At 47.0% G+C, this 24,205-nt stretch overlaps 1 protein-coding gene across 8 annotated transcripts in view; it reads left to right on the forward strand.

Moving 5' to 3' along the window:
* The first annotated feature begins 12,430 nt into the window (after positions 1–12,430).
* The window catches only part of DIS3L2 (DIS3 like 3'-5' exoribonuclease 2), a 286,215-nt gene continuing 274,440 nt past the window's right edge, over positions 12,431–24,205 (forward strand). For 3 of the 8 annotated variants that reach the window (XM_073359145.2, XM_073359147.2, XM_073359148.2), the window contains exons 1-2: positions 12,435–12,540; positions 15,407–16,646. In XM_073359145.2, coding sequence (XP_073215246.2) covers positions 15,938–16,646 — 709 coding nt within the window. In that variant the 5' untranslated portion in view covers positions 12,435–12,540; positions 15,407–15,937. Of the gene's footprint in view, positions 12,541–14,737; positions 14,760–15,406; positions 16,647–24,205 lie in introns of those variants that run through there. The other 5 variants (XM_073359152.2, XM_073359149.2, XM_073359151.2 and 2 more) reach the window with 3 other exon arrangements.

Here is a 24,205-nt window from a genome sequence, read left to right on the forward strand (position 1 = left end):
GAAAGTTCAGGGCCTGTGTGGACGTGCTGTGCTCCACAGAGCTAACCTTTTGCAACCAGACAGAATAACAATGTGAACCAGCTAGGATATAATGCCCAGTGTTTGCTTGAGATACAAAGGCACAGGGCTTTCACATGAGGTAATACTGATAAGTTACGCTTGCATTCACTCCTCAGCCTGCCAGAAAGCAGCGTGGCCAGCCTGTCAGCTGCTTGCGGGCGAGGCTTGGGCAGCCAGATTGGAGCTAGCATGCAGGGAGTGCTGAGTCGGCAGGACGAGGGCTGCCGTGGCCGCTGGCCGCAGGGTCTCTGACTGAGGATGACACGATGCTCCCCTCCCTTCTCAGCTCTTGGCATCCCTAAGGGCAGAATCATGAGCATTTTCTGTCCCAACCCACTGCTGTTCTAACCCTTTCAGTGTGTGTGTGAGGCAGTGGTGTCAAAGCAGAAGTGGGCATGTGTGATGAGCTTTGGGGGGTTTGTGTAGGCATGGCATTTCCCTGGATGGCTCGAGGATGCACAGAGTACATGGCACAGGCTAGAGGAGAGTGGCTAATTAGCCCCTGGCTCACTCTGGTGCTTTGCCTATACAGGTATGTACAGAGCCCCCAGTACCACAGACCCTCACTGTCTCTGATGTTGAGCACCACTGGGAGGCAGGGCAGTGCTCTCATCTCCACTTTACAGATGGGGAACTGAGATACAGACGCAGGAGCAGGTTTTTAAAGGCATTAGGGCCTAGCTTCGTCTTTAGGCATCTAACTACCTTTAAAAATCCGGCCCTAAGTGTCTCACCCACAGTCACAAAGGGATTCCGCTGAGGTCACTGAAGGCCCAGTCTTGTGCCCTAACCACTGGACCATCCTTCCTCCATCTAGACTCCTGTCTCTTCAGTCCCTTTACAGCTCCTTTGCTATCCTCATTCAGCAGTTTGACGTTTCCCCTTCCGTTTGCTCTGCTACCACTGCAGGATGGGCTACGGAAAGAGGGATACGTTTCTCGCTAGCCCATCGCATTCTCCTCACTGTTTATACTGCAGCTTTTGCATCTGTTGCATGCCGCACGACATTTGTCATGGGCTAGTGCTGGGCCGAGTGGGTGCTTTGCAGAGGGGTCTAGGCAAGGCCCTGGCTCCAGTGAGTCTGCAAGCTAATTTAGACTTAAACTAAGCCATTTAAGACTGAGGGTAGAATTCCACTCTAATGTAAGCAGGGACAACTTCATTCACTTCAGTAGAGGGATCTGGTTCTGAGGTGAGCCCTTTAAGTCTGACCTAAACATTGTACTACTTAGGCAGGCAATCATACTCTCCAGGGTATCCAGTTTGAGTTGGAGAGAACATGCTAGAAAATGTGCCATAGGGAGAAATCCTGTCTTGGCACCTGGTTGCAGCACAAGGTAGGTCTCTTTCTTCTTTCTCCTTCCTGGGACTGATCCTCCACGGCCTTGGCATATGGTCACTTACAGGTGGACAAAGCATAATCAGATCAGAAGTCTCCCATTTTGCATCCACTTTGACCAGTGTAAATAATGGCACAAAATACAAGGCAAGGGAGATTCAGGCCATCAGATTCTGATCTTTCTCCTGATGAATTCACCACCCCAAAAGATCTGGTGCCTATAAGAAATCAGCTGGACTGAGTAGAGGGGCCCAGTCAATTATGTAATTACAAAATGATTAGCTACAATTTTATGCAAAAATATGTCTGTCATAGACAGTATATGTTGTTTTCCTCTCCCCCACGCTTTGTAAGTTTTGTCATCCTAGATCATGAGCTCTTTGGGGTAGGGATCATGTCTCCCTCTTTGTAGTGCCTCGCCCAGGGACCCTGACCTGATCTGGGCCTCTGGGTGCTACCATCATATAAATATTTAATAATAGTCCATAGTACCTCATGTCTTGCCAGGAGACTATTCTGACATCACCAAAGAGGACTCGGTTGTCAGGTGGCATTTCAGAAACAGATGCACTCTTAAGAGAAACTGATCTGTTCTCAGGCAAATACATTTTGGACTTCATCCTGGTCTTGCATACTCTGTCTTGACATTGAAGCAACTCCATTAGCTTTACTGGAGTCACTCCTGATTCACCCTCATGTAAATGAAGTCAGATCAGGTGTTCCTTCTTAGTAAAGAAGAAAGCTCTAGAGAAGCCCAACTGTTTGTAAAGGTGGAGCTTTATTTCAAAGATTTCCAGGAAGTGTTGGCTGCTCTGTCAGGCATTGTAACACGTACTGTAGTGTTCTCTCAATTATTTCTTCATCGACCACTTGCCCTAGCCATCAGGTATTGCCAGAGGGAATGATGGTGAGATAATCACGCACTGGGGAATGCAAGCCAATGTGCCAAGCTGGGCTTGGTGTTGCAAAACACCTTGTGAATGAGAGCTACCCTATAACCTCTTCACACTTCAGTTGTCACCTGTGGGGGGCGGGGTGGATGGGAATGACCCAGTGGCTGTTGCTGAGATTCCTTGTACTTGAATTCCCGTTGAAGGGTGCTGGCAATTGTGGTGTATTGAAAACTCATAGTTATAGGCTGTTGCTGTTGACTTCAGAGGGTTTTCCTGGTCCTGCTGGCAGGCGAGGGGGCTCTGAAGGGAAGGGTGTAATCGGGACCCAGCAGCAGGCAGCGTGCAGCCAGACAGTCTAGAGTAAGGTGAGGGGACTTGAGCCTCTCGGTCATAGGGTTCTTGCATGTGACCATTCTGAATTCTCAGAAATAAGGTTGCGTTATGTTGTTTACTTTTTTACCGAACTTCTTGTGGGAGGGTGTGAACGTAACGGAAATCTTCCAACTGGAATGTGAACAACCGTTTGTTTCCCCTCTAAAACCATAAACCAAAGTTGATTTCGTGAACGGTGAGATGGAGAGGAGGAAAAAACTCCAACTCACCACTCCCCTACTGGGCTTTTCTCTGATCTGGTGTGCTGAGACCCCAAATAGGAGATTATTTTATTATTAGTAGCACTTATTACATTAAGTGCCAGCAATGAGTGATTGTGTATGAGACAGGAAAACACAGTCCCTGCCCCACAGAACTCGGTCTAAAAGTTTACAGTCTATGGACTATAGAACACACTTTAGTGACCGGGGAGAGAAGGGGTGCTGCCTAGCAAGGAAATCAAAATCACAAAGGCAAAAGCCACTATCACCCCGCTTCCTATGATCAGCCCCCCTGGAGTTGGTGGCCTATCGGGGCACAATGGCCTCTGTTGCTGCTTCTGTGGCTGCTGCCCTTGGGGAGCTGTCCAGCAGACGAACCCCATCCAGAAGCACAGCGTGAGGTCACGGCTACAGACCAGCCCTGGGCAGGCCACGGCAATGCGCACAAACACCCCCACCACCTGGGGCCCCTTCGTCCATTTCCTTCTGCGAAATGCACGAGCGCTCCCGTCGAGCCAGCAGGAACGAAAGTGCTTGCAGCTGGTGGCACCATCTGGTGCTCGTCTGATTCCTGCCAAAGAACAGTTGTCCCCTTCCCCGACAGTTGTGAGGGAAGTTAGAGAATCAGAGAGTGACTCAGAGACAAGGGGTGGAAAGTGAGGGCAGAGGCTCCAACAACTGAGTATGGTTAGAGAGGGTTACTGGTGGTGGTGATGCCAGTGTCCACCCACAGGCATGACCCTGCCTCCCCAAGATGTCTTCCACTTTCTCGGCAACAACCAAGGGTCGAGCGCCTCAAATATCTGTTTAGCAAACACTCCCAAAATCAAATGTGTGCGCCATCTCTGCACAGCTGTAGCTGTGCCACGGCTGATCCCCCTTAACCCCGCGCCACAGGCCAATTGCTTTACTTAGGCTAGGCTGGGAGAGAAGGGGGGGGATCCTTTGCAAAGAGAGCACGTCCCTGCAATTATGCACCTTAGGGGAGCCTGCAGCATACAGCACCCAGGGACCTGACAGACAGATGACACATGCCCTCAGGCTGCAGTCAGATCCACATGGAGTGGTAGGTGCCCACTTTGTTGGGACCCGGTAGCTGATGCTAACAGGGTTAAGGAAACTTCTTCCTCACTGCCTTGCTTTCTTGTCCTGAAGATGCTACGTCACTGACAGCTGCTGGCAGAGCTCCTTCCCCTGACAGCACTGGACCTGACAGGCTTTCGCTGCCAAGGAGTGGAACCAGCTGTGCAGAAGGCAAAGGTGAGGTACTCGCTGAGTTAATCCCTCACTCACCAGCTCCCCTTTTATACGTGTTGCCAAAGCTGCTGACCTCTGCAAGGTTTAGAGGCAGCTGGAAAGTGGGGGCCCACACTCCCATAGTGCCTCCCTTTTGTGGCTGCTCAAACCATCAGTTATGTGTGCAAATGGACACTTGCATATGCAAGTTGGGGAACTGCATGCCTAATCCGCTGAATTTATGCAGCCAAATGATTGCATGTGTATGCAACATAGCTTCTTTGACAACCTGGTCTCACTCACACAGGCTGTCCTTTCAAGTGCAGGTCTCCATCTTCCTCTCCTATCTGTTCCCATAACAGCATCACTTATTGGTAGGGGTGAGAGTGGTGTGGCAGGTCAGGCTTCTTGAACAGATCCCAGTGTTGGAACCTGTGATGAGTTTGCACCTCTTGGACACCTGGAAGCTCCTCTCTCTGCTCTGCCTTCCTGACTCAACACAACCAGTAGATGAAGTCACGCAAATTTCAGTGTCTCATCAGAAAGCCGGGAGGGGTGACCCACAGTTGTTCTGAGAATCTATTCTGGAATTCTCTTCACTCTGGCTAGCTGAAAGTGATCTTTGCCTTTATGGTTGGGGAGTGTGTGGAAGGTTTCTTGACTCCGGTGAACATCTCAGGCTAGGGATGTTGTTTCTGGAGGTCCCATATCAAGACTTCCACTACAGAATGCGAGTTCCATCTCTCCATGCTGGTGCTCAGATAGCATGGTGATGAGCTTGATATAAATGCCTAGAGAGATGTAAGACAGAATTAGAACAAATATGGCATGCAGCTTCTTTTATTCTTATTTAACCTGTATGTGAATTCTAGTGCTGGTGAAAGATGGCAGGCTGGAGACCAAAATCCTCAAATCGCTTCTGGGATAGATACAGCGCTGGACCTCATGGTGCTCCGCAAAAGTGCCTCCACTCTGAGCTAGAGGGGCCCCGTGGAATTCAGCCTTCATGACCAAATTTCAGCTTTGGCCTCCCCACCGAGACCTCCAAGAAGGGCTCCAACGAGTGGCAGTTGTGGGAGTGGTTTGTGTGATGTGCACACGTCCATACGAATGGCACTGAGATCCTCATCTCCTGTTATATGGGGAAACCAAACCGCCATGAGGAGGGAAGAACTTCTAGCTTTCACTGACCTGGGCTTTAAACTGGTGACCATAGAGGTAAGACTGTATTACAGGACCAGCTGAATCCCATTGAAATTAATGAAAAGCTGACTTCAGTGTGTGGGACCTGGCCTCTATAGCACAGCACCAAAGATAACCCTCTGACCCTCTTCTTGGCCAGGCCTGATGGTGAGTTTGTCATCAAGCTAAAACTACATTTCCCTCATTTTTCTGTCCATCTTACTTGTGCCCCTGGGTTGTGGGTAATGACTTGTTGTGTCCTCCCCATGCTGTGTGCCATGGTGGAGGAGGAATTTACTGTGGTGGGGAGAAGGGGTGGTGTTTTCTATTGTCTCTGCTGGTTTATTTCAAGGAAGAATTTTCTCATCTTGTGTTTGGAGCAGATTTAAACCCTGTGATGTTCAATTCATACCTCTAACGTGCCTTACAGCCCACACAGTTAGTCTTTTGTTGTAATCCAATCTGCATTCCTGTAATAATAACTCTTAGCTCTGCTTCAGCTCCTTCCACAGGAGGAGCTCGGAACCCCACAAAATTACTTGATGGAAATAGGAGAACTATCAATAATACAGAAAAGGCAGAAGAGTTCAATAAATCTGTTCTGTGTTTGGGGGGAAAAAGACATTATGTCAGAACTCTTTCCATTCCACTAGTATCTTGGAAGGATGTTAAACAGCAGCTACTAAAGTATACACTTTTAAATCAGTTGATCTGGATAACTTGTACCCAAGAGTTTCAAAAGAGCTGGCTGAGGAGTTCGCTGGACCATTAATATTGATTTTCAATAAGTCTTGGAACAGCAGGAAAGTTCTAGAAGAAAGCTAATGTTATGCTAACATTTAAAAAGGGTAAATGGGATGACGCAGATAATTATAGGTTTACTGGTCTGACATCAATCCTGTACAAGATAATCAAGTGGTTGATATGGGATTCAATTAATAAAGAATTAAATGAGAATAATGTAATTTATGCCATCCAATATAGTTTATGGAAAATGGATCCTGTCAAATTAACTTTCTTTTTTGATGAGATTACAAGTTTGGTTGATAAAGGTAATATGCCTAGACTTCTATAGGTCATTGGACTTGGTACCACACAACATCTTGATTTATAAAACTAGAAAGATATAAAATTAATATGGCACAAATTATACGGATTAACTGATAACTCTCAAATTGTAATTGTAAATGGGGAATCGTCATGGAATAGGTGTGTTTCAGCTTGGGTCCTGCAGGGATTGGTTCTTGGCCCTAGACTATTAACATTTTCATTAATGACCGGGAAGAAATAATAAAATCAACAGTGATAAGGTTTGCAGATGATGCAAATTAGAGGAGTGGTAAATAGACTCAACTGCTTCTCCCTAGGGAGGTCGTGGAAGCTTCTTCGCTGGAGGTTTTCGAAAGGAGGCTGGAGCCATCTGTCTTGGCAGGTTTAGACACAACAAATCCTGCATCTTGGCAGGGGGTTAGACTAGATGACCCTTGTGCTCCCTTCTAACCCTATGGTTCTATGATTCTAAAATGAGTCTCGCAATCCTGCCATATCCCCTTTTGACAATAGGGGAGCTCAGGTACAGAAAAGCTAAGCGCAGAGATATTATAACTGTTAACTCTTCCAGGCTAAGTCCTGTCTCTTGCTAACCATTTGTACTGCACCCAGCACAATGGACCCTGGATCTCAGTTGGACCCTATATAACAGTACTGTAGAGATAAGTGGTCACAGATGGAGCCTGTGATGAAGTGGGGACTCAAACTTACATCTCCTGACCCTGTCCCATGGTTTAAGCACCCAACCATGCTGTCCCCCTGCTCATAAGTTACCAGTCAAGGATGGAACTGTCCTTCACTCCCCATGCCGTGTTGGAGTCATGCAGCACATGTGGTTTGTCAAATTTCACCCGCACCTTGGCGCTCCTTGGAATTCCAGCCGTGGCAGGGTGCAGTCCAGCTTTGGCTCTGACCTGTAATGTTTTGAATGTAGTTTGCCACCCTATTGGGGCTTCCGCTGAAACTGTCTGTGTATCCCCCTATTTCTCCCCTCACTTGACAACACGTTCCCCTGTAAAGCTCTGTTTTGCTGTCATTTTCCTTCTGAATAATATGCTTGTCAGAGTTCAAAATAATTACTAAGAGTATTACCATAGCTCCTAGGAGCCCCAGTCATGGACTGGGACCTAGGTGTGCTAGGTGCTGTACAAACAGCACAAAAAGATGGTCCCTACCCCATGGAACTAAAAATCAACTGCACTTGACGGGGCTGACCCTACTGCCACTGCAGTCAATGCAAACCTCTCACGGACTTGAACTCAAGAGGACGGGGTTCTAACTGTCCAGGGCCTCCCAAGTGGTGCAATCACCCTCTCTCCATAAGGTTTGCACATTCTCTTTCTGTAGCACTGGTAGAATCTAATGGCCCAGGAAATCAGAGCCTGGGATCTGAATTCTTTTCTCTATTCTACCACTGTAAGTGCTGGGTAGCTTCATCAAAAGCTTCCCTGCACCGCCTCTGCAGTGTGTTGGGAAGGACATGGCTGCATCTAATGCTTGGTGGTTTCTGATAGGGATCCTTCAAATTTAGATTTTTGGCATCCCCTATGTATACTCGAATTAAAATGTAGCCAAAAGATAAATGTTGGACTGTGAGTTGATGCAGGGTTGTCTGCAGCCAGCGAGACTGAAATAAACTCAAAGGTTCAGATCTTCCGAGGGACTTAGGCCAGGTCTACACTACAGACCTATGTCGGTATAACTACGTTGCTCAGGGGTGTGAAAAATCCACCCCCCTGAGGGATGTAGTTATACTGACCTAACCCCAGGAGTGGACAGTGCTATGGCGATGGGAGGGCTTCTCCTGACACCTTAGCTACCACCTCTCGGGGAGGTGGATTAACTATGCCGACGCTCTCTCATCGCTGTAGTAGTATGTGAAGACAAGCCCTTAGGCGCTTACCTCCTATTGATTTCAGGATCCAGGCAAGAGAGGTGTGAATTGCTCCATTCCTTTGGCCCTCAGTATAAGAATTTCCTCTTCCCTCCACCTTGGGCCCTAGCACATTGGAGGGAAACCTAGATTTTGTTCTGGTTTCAATGCATTCAGCTGGTCAGCCAGCCTTCTACTGTCTGTCCTTGCCTTCAGCCTACATAGCCCTGGTTTACACTGGGGGGGAATCGATCTAAGTTACGTCACTTCAGCTACATGAATAACGGAGCTGAAGTCAACGTACTTAGATCTACTCACTGTGGTGCCTTCACTACGGTGAGTCGACTGCTGCAGCTCCCCCATCAACTCGGCCTGCACCTCTTGCGGCGGTGGAGTACAGGAGTCGATGGGAGAGCACTCGGGGATTGATTTATTGCGTTTAGACTAGATGCAATAAATCGACCCCCGCTGGATCGATTGCTGCCCGCCAATCCGGTGGGTAGTGTAGACATACCTATAGTCCATCCCTCCTTAGGGACACACACCATATAGTACAGAGGAGTTGTGTTGTGTCATTTTAAATAGTTTGGGAGCTGCTCAGTGGGCCTTCTTACCTTCTGTTGCAGAACCTACCAGAGCAGCAGTGTATATATATGCAGCTGAGCCTTGTCTGTTTGTATATAGTTAGTAAACATAGAATCGTAGAACTGGAAGGGACCTCGAGAGGCCATCTAGTCCAGTCTCCTGCACTCATGGCAGGACTAAGTATCATCTAGACTATCTAACCTGCTCTTAAAAATCCCTCATGATGGAGATTCCACAACCTCCCATGTCAATTTATTCCAGTGCTTAACCACTCTGACAGTTAGGAAGTTTTTCCTAATGTCCAACCTAAACCTACCCCTCCCTTGCTGCAATTTAAGCCTATTGCTTTTCGTCCTGTCCTCAGCGGTTAAGAACAACACTTTTTCTCCCTCCTCCTCCTTGTAACAACCTTTTATGTACTTGAAAACTGTTCTCATGTCCCCTCTCATTCTTCTCTTCTCCAGACTAAACAAACCCATTTTTTTCAATTTTTCCCTCATAGATCATGTTTTCTAGACCTTTAATCATTTTTGTTACTCTTCTCTGGACTTTCTCCCATTTGTCCACATCTTTCCTGAAATGTGGCACCCAGAACTGGACACAATACTCCAGTTGAGGCCTAATCACCATGGAGTAGAGCAGAAGAATTACTTCTTGTGACTTGCTTACAACAATCCTGCTAATACATCCCAGAATGATGTTCACTTTTTTTTTTTGCAACAGCGTTACACTGTTGACTCATATTTAGCTTGTGTTCCACTATGACCCCCAGATCCTTTCCGCAGTACTCCTTCCTAGGCAGTCATGTCCCATTTTATATGTGCGCAAGTGATTATTCCTTCCTAAGTGGAGTACTTTGTATTTGTCCTTATTGAATTTCATTCTATTTACTTCAGACCAGTTCTCCAGTTTGTCCAGGTCATTTTCAATTATATAATCCTATCCAAACCACTTGCAACCTCTCCCATCTTGGTATTGTCTGCAAACTTTATAAGTGCACTCTCTATGCCATTATCTAAATCACTGATGAAGATATTGAACAGAACCAGACCCAGAACTGATCCCTGCGGGACCCCACTCGTTATGCCTTTCCAGCATGACCACGAACTGTAACATGGTTATTTTGAACCCAGTTGTCCATGTGGTAAGAGCAAGGACACAACACACCCTTAACCCAATGCCTCTCCTTTACTCTAGGAGAGCCTTCAACTGCCCAGTCTCTCCCATGCTCCCTAAACCTGATCTCCCAGAACCAGCTCTCTAACCTGACACCTTCAGGATGAGCCTGCCCCTTATTTATCCCTACATCCCTTGCAAGCTTCCTTGGAGGGCCCTGTGGAGCCTATCATACTAGCTTGGCGGCTTAACTTGCTTCAGAGCAACGTGATGTGAGGCCGCAACCTCCCTGGGGCTGGCACTCTCTGCAGAATTCTGAGCCCTTTGGAGGCTGGGGAGCAAGGGACTAGGGCTGGCCTTCTAATCTGTACCTCTCCCGTGGCAAGAGAGAGTGCTAACCACAACCCACGGGGCTTGCCCTTAGAGAGTCTCTTGATTATTGAAATAATTGAGACGTTTAACCTTCAGAATGGAATGAGAGGACAGGCTTGTGCTGCTGTCGTGCCCCAGTGGTGGGAGGCTGATGGGGTGGGGGCTCACCATGGGAAGGTGGTGGAAGAGGTGGATGAGTTTTGTAGAACACTTTGCCGAGCAGCAGCGTTTGGTGGGTGGTGTTGGTTATTTGTATTGTGGAGGTGCCGAGGCGCCTCACTCACAGACCAGCAGCCGGTTGGGCTACGTGCCGTACAAACACAGAACTAAAAGATGGGCCCTGCCCAAAAGAGCTTTTCTTAGTGGGATTTCTGAATAACTCTCTTGTGTCTGATATCTGATAGCAAGAGACAGCGGCAAGGCCAAGCAGCATGAAAACCAACAGTTGGATCTCGCAGCTCACGGGCTGGGAATCCCCCATGCTGCGGTTTAGGGCTGGAGCAGGAAAGTGGCCCAGTGAAATTCCATTGAAAAGATTCCCTGCCAAGAGCCTGCAGCCTGAGGAGAGTGTGTGGAAGGGCGGAGGTGGGGGAAGTATGTGGAGATGGGGCTGGGCATGGGGAGGGGAGTGTGTGTGGAAGGGGTGGGGAGATGGGTCTGGGTGTGGGGAGGAGGGGAGTGTGTGTGTGGAAGAGAGTGGGGAGTGTGGCGATGGGGGTGGGGAGGAGGGGAGTGTGTGGCGATGGGGTTGGGGTGGGGAGGAGGGGAGTGTGTGTGGAAGAGGGTGGGGAGTGTGTGGCGATGGGGTTGGGGTGGGGAGGAGGGGAGTGTGTGTGTGGAAGAGAGTGGGGAGTGTGTGGCGATGGGGTTGGGGTGGGGAGGAGGGGAGTGTGTGTGTGGAAGAGAGTGGGGAGTGTGGCGATGGGGGTGGGGAGGAGGGGAGTGTGTGGCGATGGGGTTGGGGTGGGGAGGAGGGGAGTGTGTGTGGAAGAGGGTGGGGAGTGTGTGGCGATGGGGTTGGGGTGGGGAGGAGGGGAGTGTGTGTGTGGAAGAGAGTGGGGAGTGTGGCGATGGGGGTGGGGAGGAGGGGAGTGTGGCGATGGGGGTGGGGAGGAGGGGAGTGTGTGGCGATGGGGTTGGGGTGGGGAGGAGGGGAGTGTGTGTGGAAGAGGGTGGGGAGTGTGTGGCGATGGGGTTGGAGTGGGGAGGAGGGGAGTGTGTGTGGAAGAGGGTGGGGAGTGTGTGGCGATGGGGTTGGGGTGGGGAGGAGGGGAGTGTGTGTGTGGAAGAGAGTGGGGAGTGTGTGGCGATGGGGTTGGGGTGGGGAGGAGGGGAGTGTGTGTGTGGAAGAGAGTGGGGAGTGTGGCGATGGGGGTGGGGAGGAGGGGAGTGTGTGGCGATGGGGTTGGGGTGGGGAGGAGGGGAGTGTGTGTGGAAGAGGGTGGGGAGTGTGTGGCGATGGGGTTGGAGTGGGGAGGAGGGGAGTGTGTGTGTGGAAGAGAGTGGGGAGTGTGTGGCGATGGGGTTGGGGTGGGGAGGAGGGGAGTGTGTGTGTGGAAGAGAGTGGGGAGTGTGGCGATGGGGGTGGGGAGGAGGGGAGTGTGTGGCGATGGGGTTGGGGTGGGGAGGAGGGGAGTGTGTGTGGAAGAGGGTGGGGAGTGTGTGGCGATGGGGTTGGAGTGGGGAGGAGGGGAGTGTGTGTGGCGATGGGGTTGGAGTGGGGAGGAGGGGAGTGTGTGGGGGGATGGGGGTGGGGGTGGGGAGGAGGGGAGTGTGTGGAAGGGGGTGGGGAGTGTGTGGGGGGATGGGGGTGGGGAGGAGGGGAGTGTGTGGAAGGGGGTGGGGAGATGGGGCTGGGGGTGGGGAAAGGGGGTGCGGGGAAGCATCACTAACTGCCCTGCAAGCTGGGTGACTATGACTCCCCCACTGAAACCCCCCGGATTTGGGTGGGGGGTAAGGACCCCTCCCCCACACTTGGGAGGGGTGAGCGCCCCACTGAGCTCCTGGGCGACTCCTACAGGTGGAGGATAAGCATGACCCCATTCATGGGGGTGGGAGGGGCTGAGTGGCTCCTCCCTCCCTCCCATCCAAGAAGACAGGGGTTGGCTTCGCGCGCGAGGCTTTCTGGCCCCTGCTGCGGCCCGTAGGCGACCTCTGCCCCGGAAGGAGAGAGGGAGGCGCTCGGCTCAGCTGGGACATTTAAACGGCACGGAGCGGCGCGGCGGGGGAGCGGCCCGGCCGGTGAGTGACGGGGCCGGCGGGACCCCAGGCCCAGCCGCCGCCGCCGCCCCTGTGGGGGCTCCCCCGGGGCCAGCTGCAGCCCCCCGCCGCTGCTGGTCCCGGCCCGCTGAAGCTCGGGCGCTGCGCCGGGCGCGCTGGGCTCCCGGCCGCGGCCCCGGCCGCGGCCGCGGCCCCGGCGTCTAGCGGAGAGCGGGCGGCTCCGAGCGGGGCCGCCTCTTCCCTGCCGCTCCGAGCTGGGGCGGGCCCGAGACGAATCGGTAGCTGGGGAACGGGTCTCGTTTTTCTCGCCATCCCCTCACCCCAGTCACGCCTGGCCGAGGCGGAGCTAGTCGCACCTTTACGGGCCTGGGCCTCGAGCTCTGCCCCGCGCCCGGCTGGCACGGCGCGGCGTGTGCCGCGCTCCCCCAGCGTGTGGCCATCACAAGACTCTGGTTGTTCAACGCCTTGGCCTGCGACGCGTGTTGCTCCAGCCTGCTCTCACGGGTGGCTCTAGTTTCCCATTGTAAGCAGGGGCAGATGCAATGAGCTCCCTGTTTCCGAGATTAAATTTGATCAAGGAATTATCTTGTTGGGTTCCCTTTAACCCGCTGCTACTTAACGTATCACTTGCTTTTTCTGTTGCCTTCCAACTTGGGATCTCAAAGCACTTTCCACTCATTGCTGCCCCGCATGAGGTGTTGGTATCCCTGCTTTATTGGCAAGACATAGAAGTTAAGGGATTGGTCCACAGCCATTTAGCCAGCCCAGTTATGAAATCTAGAGATGAAACTAAAGAGCTTCAATCTTTAATGCCCAGTATTTTGTTGTAATTAGTGTGTTGCATTGCTGAAAATATGCAATGCACATTTTTAACCCTTTACTGATGCTATTGTAAGAATCTTGTGTTCATAAGTTGATGCAATAATGTTGAAGGCCAGTAGTGGTGCACATCCCATTATTTTAAAATAACCCATGCAACTTTCATACTGCATTCTGACTGGTAGGTGTATTAAGTCCTTCCCTGGCTGTTGGGAGAAGTGGAGGAATCTTCCCACCTGCCTTTTGCAAAATGTTTCTTTTTTCACTTCTCCCTCCTGGCTGCTGGAACTGGGGATGCTCTCGACCCCCTTTTGCCCACCTCTAACTGCATCTCACTCAGGGGAGGTCTGAGTCTCTTCTGCTGCTACTCATAGGCAAGGACAGGAGAAAACTGCACTGATGAGGAATTATAACATCTTAAGGAACTCTTAAGATTTGTCACTAATTCTTGCAGTGTAGACCAGTGGTTCTCAAACTTTTGTATTGGTGACCCCTTTCAAACAGCAAGCCTCTAAGTGTGACCCCCCTTTAAAAATTAATTTTTTTTTTATATTTAGCACTATTGTAAATGCTGGAGGTGAAGTGGGGTTTGGGGTGGAGGCTGACAGTTCATGACCCCCATGTAATAACCTCATGATCCCCTGAGGGACCCCCAATTTGAGAACCAATGGTGTAGACCTACCTTTTTGAGGGTTTTTATAATAACTCTGGTGGTAAGATAATCTTGCAGTCAAGTAGAAAAGCCTACCTATGCCAGGGTAAATGGAAAATTTTAGGAAGAGATGCAAAATTGCACAGGGAATTTTTCCTGTTTATGCAGGGATTTATTTTCACTTTGTATTGCATTGTGAAGACTACTCACATACTTGCTCAATTTTTTCAGTAAATCAAGTTGCAATGTATACTCTTACTCCGAAAGGGCAAAAGTCAGCACACTGTGGAGAAACGTAGTTCCACAAACCTCAGTCTCTGTTGGGCACCCTGTGCCTAAGCAGTGCTGTAGGTGCCGGCAGCTTGCAGAAAGAAGAAAAAGCCAACATGCCTATTCTCATTGTAACTACTACAGTGGGGAAGAGGATGGGCAACTGAGAGGAAAAGTTACAGTATGCATCCGATGAAGTGAGCTGTAGCTCACGAAAGCTTATGCTCAAATAAATTGGTTAGTCTCTAAGGTGCCACAGTATGGAGGGGAGAGAGGGAACCCATTTTCCCCAGTGGAAGCTTTGTGCCAAGGAAGTCCTGCTCTGGGGAACACCTGTGCAGAGTCCTAGACTGTGGAAAGAGGTGTGGGGAAAAGTTTATAAAGACAGTGTTCCTGACTTCATCTGTTTGTTTCTTAGATTCCAGTATTTGCCAATTTTAGCATCCAAGTGGTCCCAGCTAGGCTGTCAAATTCACACCTCAGCAAATGAATAGTTCAGGTGAGGTCACATGTTTGTGGCTGCTATAGTTTGATTTGGAACAGTTAAATACCATGTCAAGTTGTGAGAAATTTGGAGCGAGAGGAAAAAATAGTAGTTTTTAAAGCTTTTTCTGGAACGCTGCAGAATGCAGCAAACACTGTGGAGATGCTCCAGTATTGGGCTCCATTATATCGTTTACTGCTTTGAACTTTGCCTTTGGGCATTCTACCAATTAATGGTTTTACCACATCTCTGCCTATAGCTTTGTTGAGTAATAGCTTGGTGAAACATACTTGACTCTGTTTCAGTTCTGCTGCTCAGAAGCTAGAGCAGCTGAAATGAGAGTAAAAGATACTTGATCCTTATACACTTCACCCTGCTGCCATCAAAGCGGAGGTAGTAATGTCTTCTAGAGAAATTAGTCATGGTGAAAACAACAAGCTTATCTACCTTGTACACCAAAAATTGATGAGCCTTTGCAAGATGTTCAGTTATACTAGTGAGTTCACTATATGCCTATTGTATTGAAAGTACATTTATATATGGAAAGAGACACTGGAGTGGACAGTCTTAGAATCTGACGCAAAGCTCTCATGTAGTGTGGCTTCAAAGGCCTACCTGTTGTCAGTCACAGTAGAAAATAAGAAACTATTTTTTGCTTACAGGAAACAAAGTGACGAGATATGTCCTTGTTGTTGAAGCATCTAAACAATTCAGTAAGGATGCAGTTATTTTTGGAGAGACTGACATGGACATGATCAAATTTTACTCCTGATGCATCTAATTTGGTACATCTGATACGTCCATCGGTTGCTGCCCTAATTTGCCAAGATTTGTCAGAGGCAAGGAAGAGAGGATTAAAGGAATCATTCAGAATTGGAATGTAATCATTTGGCCCAAGTCTCTTATTTTGGATGGATTATAGCCGGATGTGGTCTGCAGACCATAGTTTGATCACTCCTGGATTACTGATAGTAATTTAATATAGTGTAGCTTCTGATATGGTAATACTACAGTAAAATCTGAACTATTCATCACCTTGGAATTTTTTAAAGATCAAGAAATCCTCATTCAATAAACTTTTTCACATCTTTGCTAATGTAATCAGTTCTTTGATCCTTTGTTTTGAGACAATAACCCTTTTCCCCCCCCGTGTTTGTTTACAACACGTTAAAGTCTGGGCATATTACTGGAATATGGATCACCTGGGATTTGTGAAAGGTGCTTCTTCCCAAATTACCAAAGATGGACTAAGCAAGCCTGCTCTGCCCCAGAAGAATGCTTATGCCAGGCTTGTGCAAAAGCACCATAGCGGTAGATTCCGATCCTATTTAAATCACATTGCACAGAAGATACAGCTAGAAGAGAGCAGCCTCAATGACACCAATTCGGATGTAGAACCCTCTGTGAAGAGAGGTATGATGAGAGAAGCTCTGGCAAGAAATGGCTTGAATGCACATAGCTATTCACCAATCCAAACATCTCAGTTGGAACAGCCTGCATTTGTAGGATTTGAGAAACTGAATGAAAATAAAAGCCAAGTCTTTGCTAACAGACGGCCTCATGAAAGAGATCCCAGCATCGGTCGAGAAGGAAACCGTGAAGCAGATGAAGATTATTACGTAAAACAGCCTGGACTGGCAACTGACTTGTTAAAAGTGAGTGATGCCTTGGGTGGGAGAGTAACATTGAACAGTCTGAGGCAAGGCACTTCTCTGCAGAAATCTTCTGGGTCTGAAGAAAAGGACGAAGAGGAGGTATGGAAGAACAAACATAAGAAAAGGAACAAGTGTCCTGCCAACCGGGACAGAGCAGATGAATACTTGACTGCTGAGCAGTTTAGTATGGATTTGCCTGCAGCAAATGCCAGGAAAACCAGTCACTTGTCTTCTGGTCAAATTCAAGGTGAGCTGTTCACTGGTTTAAGCTGCTAACAAGCTGTGTGAATGGGGCATCCGTTAATGTAAAATTTTAGGGGCATTGAAAATGATATATTTGTTAATAGGTTTGAGTGGTGTCACATGAGTTACGATTAATCAGCTTCTCTTGCTCCCATTGAAGATTTCTGGTTTTGACGTTGACACAAAGGGAGAAGGCTTGCGCCCAGCAGTAGTACAGTGGATGTATCTCTTAAACTATTGCATATTGAAAATAGCGCAGGAAAAAATCTGCCTCTGTGTTAGGTTTAAAAATAATCTCTTGACCACTAGCCCAATGTCAGGCCTTTTTGGTTAAACCCATCTACACCAAGAGGTTAGATTTTTTTCTTGTGCATAGTATTTATGGTGAAACATTTGGATACTTGTGCTAAGGGGCAGTCTGCTGCTGGTGATGATAAACGTCACTACATTAAGTTTACTGTAATAAACCGAGAAGAGCTATCAACTTTACAGTTTGGTAAGTGGGAGTAATGCTTATCACAGCTCACAGTAGAAATCTAATAAATATTTAACATTTGCAAAACTACACCCCATCACTGAACCAGGGTAAATAATATCTGTTTACACTGACTCCCATAATTGAGAAGCTGGGCCCACAGATTCTGTGCCTGGGCTGGTTATCTTTCATGAATTTTGCAAAGATGACTCATGATTGTGCAAACTGTGCTTAATAGGTCCAGTTCTCTAACAAATACTTACAATTAAGTGCACCATTGGTTGGATGAAATATTTTGGCATGAGTTACAGAAAACACTTTTTGTATTTATTGCATCAGTCTATTCTAACAGAGCAGTTTTCTATTGTATTCTACTTTTTCAGTGAACTGGCAGCTTTTGAAAAAACTTGGATGTTTACTTCAGGAGCTTCAAGTTGTTAGTAGTATAGACCATTTCACGCTAGCAGAGGTAGCAGTTCTGCCATGCTGCAAAATACCTAATAATTCCTTGGTATGAGATGCTCTCTATGGCAGGGTTCCCAGACACACTGATTTTTTGCTTCAAAGCTAAGATTTAAAAACCAACTTATTTTAAAAATTTGCACCCTAGTCACAACCATTCTTGCTCTCTTGCAAAGCAAACAGGCCATTAAGGGACCTTTGTCTTTGAACCCCAGTGAAATGGGAAGAGTTTGTTAGGTACATTCGCCTCCGTTCCATACATCGTAGTGTTTATACAGTTACCTGACTTCTACTTCACTCTGACCTGAGGCCCATGCTAAAACGACAAAACCTCTTTCTAGAACAGGTCTCTCCCACCTAGCTAAGTTTAAGCATGGTCTGATTGGAGAGCTGCCTCAGATAACTTCCTGTATAAGCAAAGTTTCAACAGGCATCTGCTCCCCATATTCCCCATCACACCCAAAGACAGACAGACAGCCTCCCTTGAGACTCTTGTTAGAGTAACAGGATTGTCTCTTGGGCTGAGATAAGCAAAAGGATTTGTATTCCAGGTTGTCACTGAGTCATGGTGCAACATGTTTTGTTTAGAGATTATACAGAAATCTACCCCATAATGTACAACAATAACAAATGGTTCTCATAGTTTTTACTCTTTTTCTCTTTGCAAAGGATCACTGTCATAACAAAAAACAACAAAAGGGCAGTTTTAAAAATAATATTGTGGGGCTTGTGTACATGGTGTATTCCATTGCACTAGGGGGGTGTAAATTCTAATGCACACTAGCATACTGTGCACTAACTGGCCTGTCGGGATCCTGCTGGTATGCACTAGGAGTTCCCTAGTGAGTGTTAATGTCCTTCTGTTTCAAACAGGACTACAATAATTTGCACCATCAGGCTCCATGTGGGCCGGTTAGAGTGCCGCACACTAGACCTGACACCCCTCTAGGGTGGATTAACCTACTACATAGAAAAGCCCTTAGATTTTATGTTCTTTCTGTTTCAATAAATTTACTTTTCAAGTTATGTAGTTTATTTTTCACAGATTACTGCACTAGCATAATGAAACTACATTGGTCTGTGAATCCCCAGTTTCCTTTTGTTAAGTATCAGAGGGGTAGCTGTGTTAGTCTGTATCCACAAATACAGCAAGGAGTCCGGTGGCACCTTAAAGACTAACAGATTTATTTGGGCATAAGCTTTTGTGGGTAAAAAACCCACTTCAGATGCATGGAGTGAAAATTACAGATGCAGGCATAAATATACTGGCACATGAAGAGAAGGGAGTTAATTTACAAGGGAAGAATCAGTGTTGACATGACCAATTCAGTGAGGGTGGATGTTGTCCACCCCCAGTAATTGAGGAGGAGGTGTCAATACCAAGAGAGGGAAAATTGCTTTTGTAGTGAGCCAGCCACTTTTCCTTTTGTTGTTTTTTATGAACTAGGGTATCTGGGATTCCGAGGCTGCAGGAGAATATAATCTTACCCCTAAGCCCCTTCCCCTCCAACCAAACCCTGTTTTACATGGAGACTAAAGAAATCTATAGATATTTGCAGTAAATCTTGTTAAGTCTTCAGGTGGTTTAAAAGAAACTCCTTGCTGGAGCATCCAGGGGTTTAAGTACTTGATGATTTCCCTTTTTTTTTTTTATTCATGGTAGTTGCAAGAAACAGATTTATTGCAAGTATAGCCATTAACACTCTGGAGGCCAAATTTTTCAACATTGGGTAATTAGTTAGTCTTTTAAATCCATATTTAGGCACCTAAGCAGAAGAGGTATGATTTTCGAAAATGGTGAGCTCCTGCGGACTTCCGTAGGAGCTGGGCAGTTGTGTGAAACCACTGAAAATCAGTTCTTTATTTAGGAGCCTAAATGTAAGTACCCAGGTTAGAAAATTTAGGCCTTAAAGTTAGTAGACCTCAAAGGCAACATGTGGCTTCCCCAACTGGAAGAGGTTATTGTTGAGCAAATAAGTTCCCAACGATTGTGGTGTAATCTTGTGGAAGGCTGATGTCACAAGAAGGGTGCAGGTGACTCCAGGCATGGCAGTGCACCAAGCATTCCTGCGTGATATGGAAGTGGATTCTTGCAAAAAGATATACATCATGGGAAACCTCCTTTCCATTGCTGCTGTGTATTTTAACACTCTTGTTGAAGTGAAATGAAGAGTATGCAACATGCAGCCTTTTCTGTTTACCAGAATTCACAGCTACCAGATCATGGTATCCGATTAACTTTCCCTCACTTCAAAGCTCATCTTTTCCTAATGTTCTTGGTGGTGGGCCTATCAGTTTGTGAGACCAGGTGTCTGGTTTGATCACTGTGTAAATCAGAGCTTCTGAAACTATGGTCCATGAAGCTACTTCTGTAATTATGGTGAAGCATATGGTAAAGCAGTGATGTTGCTTCACAAATATTAATTCAGTTCAGGATGCTTTAGTTTTTCCAGAGGTGCTTATACAAACTGATTTTAAAATTGTGCATCATTCTCCAACTTACGTGGCTGCTTCATATCCTCTTTTGTTAGTCGTTTCTTCAGCACAAACTCAGGCAGGATCAAATTTGCAGCTCACCCTAAAATTGAAGGAGCTGTAAACATGTGGGAGGCCAGATGGAACTTCAGCATGAACTGGAGTCTGAAGGCAATGAAGGGGATTCACTGCTAGCAAAAAGAAAGCCTTTTAGCTAGAGAAAAGAAAACAGCTAAGATATAAAATGGATAAAGGTTACTAAACAGTCTTTTCACTGCACTAAAGCTGAGTTTATCTTTATCTTGTCTCATATATTATCTGTGTTACCTTTTCAATTAACCCGGCATTGCAGATGTCTCAGTAAAGGTGTGGGATTGTCTCCAAGAGGTTCTGTGGGCCACATTATAGAAGCTGCTTGAGCTCAGCTAGTTTAAATCCAGTAAGTGGCTTTATTTTTTATGATGCTGTCTTCAGAGCTCTGTACTGTGAGATTCCATGCCTTACTATATGGGGATGGAACCCATTTCAAAGCAAGGAGGTGTTCAGAAAGTGTGAACATACTATGACCAAAACCCCCCCGGGAACTGCCAACTGATGTGCTGGGACTACCTTTCAGCCTATTTTCCCTAGCAGCTTGGGACTTCAGAACCCTGCCTGGTTGTGCCAGACACGCTTGCCTGTTACAACCACAGCCCCAGGTCTGAACCACGTCCCTCAAAAGCTGCAGGCTTAACTGAAAACAGCTTAAGAAGTGTTCCTGTCTCCAACACTCAGATTTCCAGCTCCCAATGGGGTCCAAACCCCAAATAAATCCTTTTACCCTGTATAAAGCTTATACAGGGTAAACTCATGAATCGTTCGCTCTCTGAAACATCGATAGAGAGATATGCACAGCTGTTTGCCCCCCCCCAGGTATTAATACATGCTGTGGGTTAATTGATAAGTAAAAAGTGCTTTTTATTAAATACAAAAAGTAGGATTTAAGTGGTTCCAAGTAATAACAGAAAGAACAAAGTAAATTACCAAACAAAATAAAATAAAACATGCAAGTTTATGCTTAATACAGTAAGAAAGTGATTACAGATGAAATCTCGCCCTTAGAAATGTTCCAGTAGCTTCTTTCTAGCCTCCTTCTAGTCTGGGTCCAGCAATCACTCACACTGTCCTTTGTTCCAGTCTCTTTCAGATATCCTTTGGGGGTGGAGAGGTTATCTCTTGAGCCAGCTGAAGACCAAATGGAGGGGTCTCCCAGGGGCTTAAATAGACTTTCTCTTGTGGGTGGGGACCTCTCTCCTCTCCAGAATCCAGCTCCAAGATGGAGTTTTGGAGTCACATGGGCAAGTTACATGTTCATGAATGACTCAGTTCCTTACCAGCCAGGTCACATCCCAGGAAAGCTCAGATGTGGTTTGACGTCTCCAAGTTCAATGTTAGCTTAAGTGTTTCTTGATTGGTCACTTACTGAGAATAGTCTTTCCTCAGGAAGCTGACCAACTGCTTCACTGAGGCTACTTACAATTAAACAAGTACATTGCAAATATTCATAACTTCGAATACAAAAACGATACATGCATACAAATAGGATGAATATATCCAGTAGATCATAACCTTTACAGAGATATGTTACATGGTATATCTAGCATAAAACATATTCCAGTTATGTCATATTTACTTTCATAAGCATATTTCCATAAAGCATTATGGGGTGCAACGTCACACAGACCACTCTGTTCCAACATTTTAGAGACCTCCCTTCTTCTGCTGAGCTCAGATCTCTTGCTTCAGCAGTTACCTTTAACTGTGCAAAGAGGCTTATGCAGTGCTGCTGCAGCTGTGTTGGTCCCAGGATATTGGAGCGACAAGGTGGGTGGGGTAATATCTTTTATTGGATCAGCTTGTGTTGGTGAGAGACAAGCTTTCTGGGCCCAGACCTGAAGAAGAGCTCTGTGTAAGCTCGAAAGCTTGTCTCTGTCACCAGCAAAAGTTGGTCCAATAAAAGATATTACCTCACACACCTTGTCTCTCTAGTATCCTGGGATGAGCAGGGCTGTGACAACACTGCATACATACTTTTTATTAAAAAAAAAGGAGGACTTGTGGCACCTTAGAGACTAACAAATTTATTTGAGCATAAGCTTTCGTGAGCTACAGCTCACTTCATCGGATGCATTCAGTGGAAAATATAGTGGGGAGATTTATATACACAGAGAACATGAAACAATGGGTGTTACCGTACACACTGTAAGGAGAGTGATCAGGTAAGGTGAGCTATTACCAGCAGGAGAGCGGGGTGGGGGGCGGAATCCTTTTGTAGTGATAATCAAGGTGGGCCATTTCCAGCAGTTGACAAGAACATCTGAGAAACAGCTGGAGGAAGGGGAATAAACAAGGGGAAAGAGTTTTACTTTGTGTAAAGACCCATCCACTCCCAGTCTTTATTCAAGCCTAAGTTAATTGTATCCAGTTTGCAAATTAATTCCAGTTCAGCAGTCTCCTGACAGCAGGATTGTCTGGCTATGTAGACTCCCTCCTCAGGCCCTACGCTACCAGCACTCCCAGCTATTTTCGAGACACCACTGACTTCCTGAGGAAACTACAATCCATCGGTGATCTTCATGAAAACACCATCCTGGCCACTATGGATGTAGAAGCCCTCTAAACCAACATTCCACACAAAGATGGACTACAAGCCGTTAGGAACAGTATCCCCGATAATGTCATGGCAAACCTGGTGGCTGGACTTTGTGACTTTGTCCTCACCCATAACTATTTCACATTTGGGGACAATGTATACCTACAAATCAGCGGCACTGCCATGGGTACCCACATGGCCCCACAGTATGCCAACATTTTTATGGCTGACTTAGAACAACGCTTCCTCAGCTCTCGTCCCCTAATGCCCCTACTCTACTTGCGCTACATTGATGACATCTTCATCATCTGGACCCATGGAAAAGAAGCCCTTGAGGAATTCCACCATGATTTCAACAATTTCCATCCCACCATCAACCTCAGCCTGGACCAGTCCACACAAGAGATCCACTTCCTGGACACAACAGTGCTAATAAGCGATGGTCACATAAACACCACGCTATACTGGAAACCTACTGACCGCTCTGCTTACCTACATGCCTCCAGCTTTCACCCAGACCACACCACATGATCCATTGTCTACAGCCAAGCTCTACGATACAACCACATTTTCTCCAACCCCTCAGACAGAGACAAACACCTACAAGATCTCTATCAAGCATTCTTACAACTACAATACCCACCTGCTGAAGTGAAGTAACAGATTGACAGAGCCAGAAGAGTACCCAGAAGTCACCTACTACAGGACAGGCCCAACAAAGAAAATAACAGAACGCCACTAGCCGTCACCTTCAGCCCCCAACTAAAACCTCTCCAATGCATCATCAAGGATCTACAACCTACCCTGAAGGATGACCCATCACTCTCACAGATCTTGGGAGACAGGCCAGTCCTTGCTTACAGACGGCCCCCCAACCTGAAGCGAATACTCACCAGCAACCACACAACAGAACCACTAACCCAGGAACCTATCCTTGCAACAAAGCCCGTTGCCAACTGTGTCCACATATCTATTCAGGAGACACCATCATAGGGCCTAATCACATCAACCACACTATCAGAGGCTCGTTCACCTGCACATCTACCAATGTGATATATGCCATCATGTGCCAGCAATGCCCCTCTGCCATGTACATTGGTCAAACTGGACAGTCTCTACGTAAAAGAATAAATGGACACAAATCAGATGTCAAGAATTATAACATTCAAAAACCAGTTGGAGAATACTTCAATCTCTTTGGTCACTCGATTTCTGACCTAAAAGTGGCAATTCTTCAACAAAAAAACTTCAAAAACAGACTCCAATAAGAGACTGCTGAATTGGAATTAATTTGCAAACTGGATACAATTAATTTAGGCTTGAATAAGGACTGGGAGTGGATGGGTCATTACACAAAGTAAAACTATTTCCCCGTGTTTATTCCCTCCCGCTCCCCCCCCCACTGTTCCTCACACGTTCTTGTCAAGTGCTGGAAATGGCCCACCGTGATTATCACTACAAAAGGTCCCCCCCCAACCCCGCTCTCCTGCTGGTAATAGCTCACCTTACCTGATCACTC

This window comes from Lepidochelys kempii, chromosome 9 (genome assembly GCF_965140285.1).
Source record: "Lepidochelys kempii isolate rLepKem1 chromosome 9, rLepKem1.hap1, whole genome shotgun sequence".
NCBI classification, from domain to species: Eukaryota; Metazoa; Chordata; order Testudines; family Cheloniidae; genus Lepidochelys; species Lepidochelys kempii.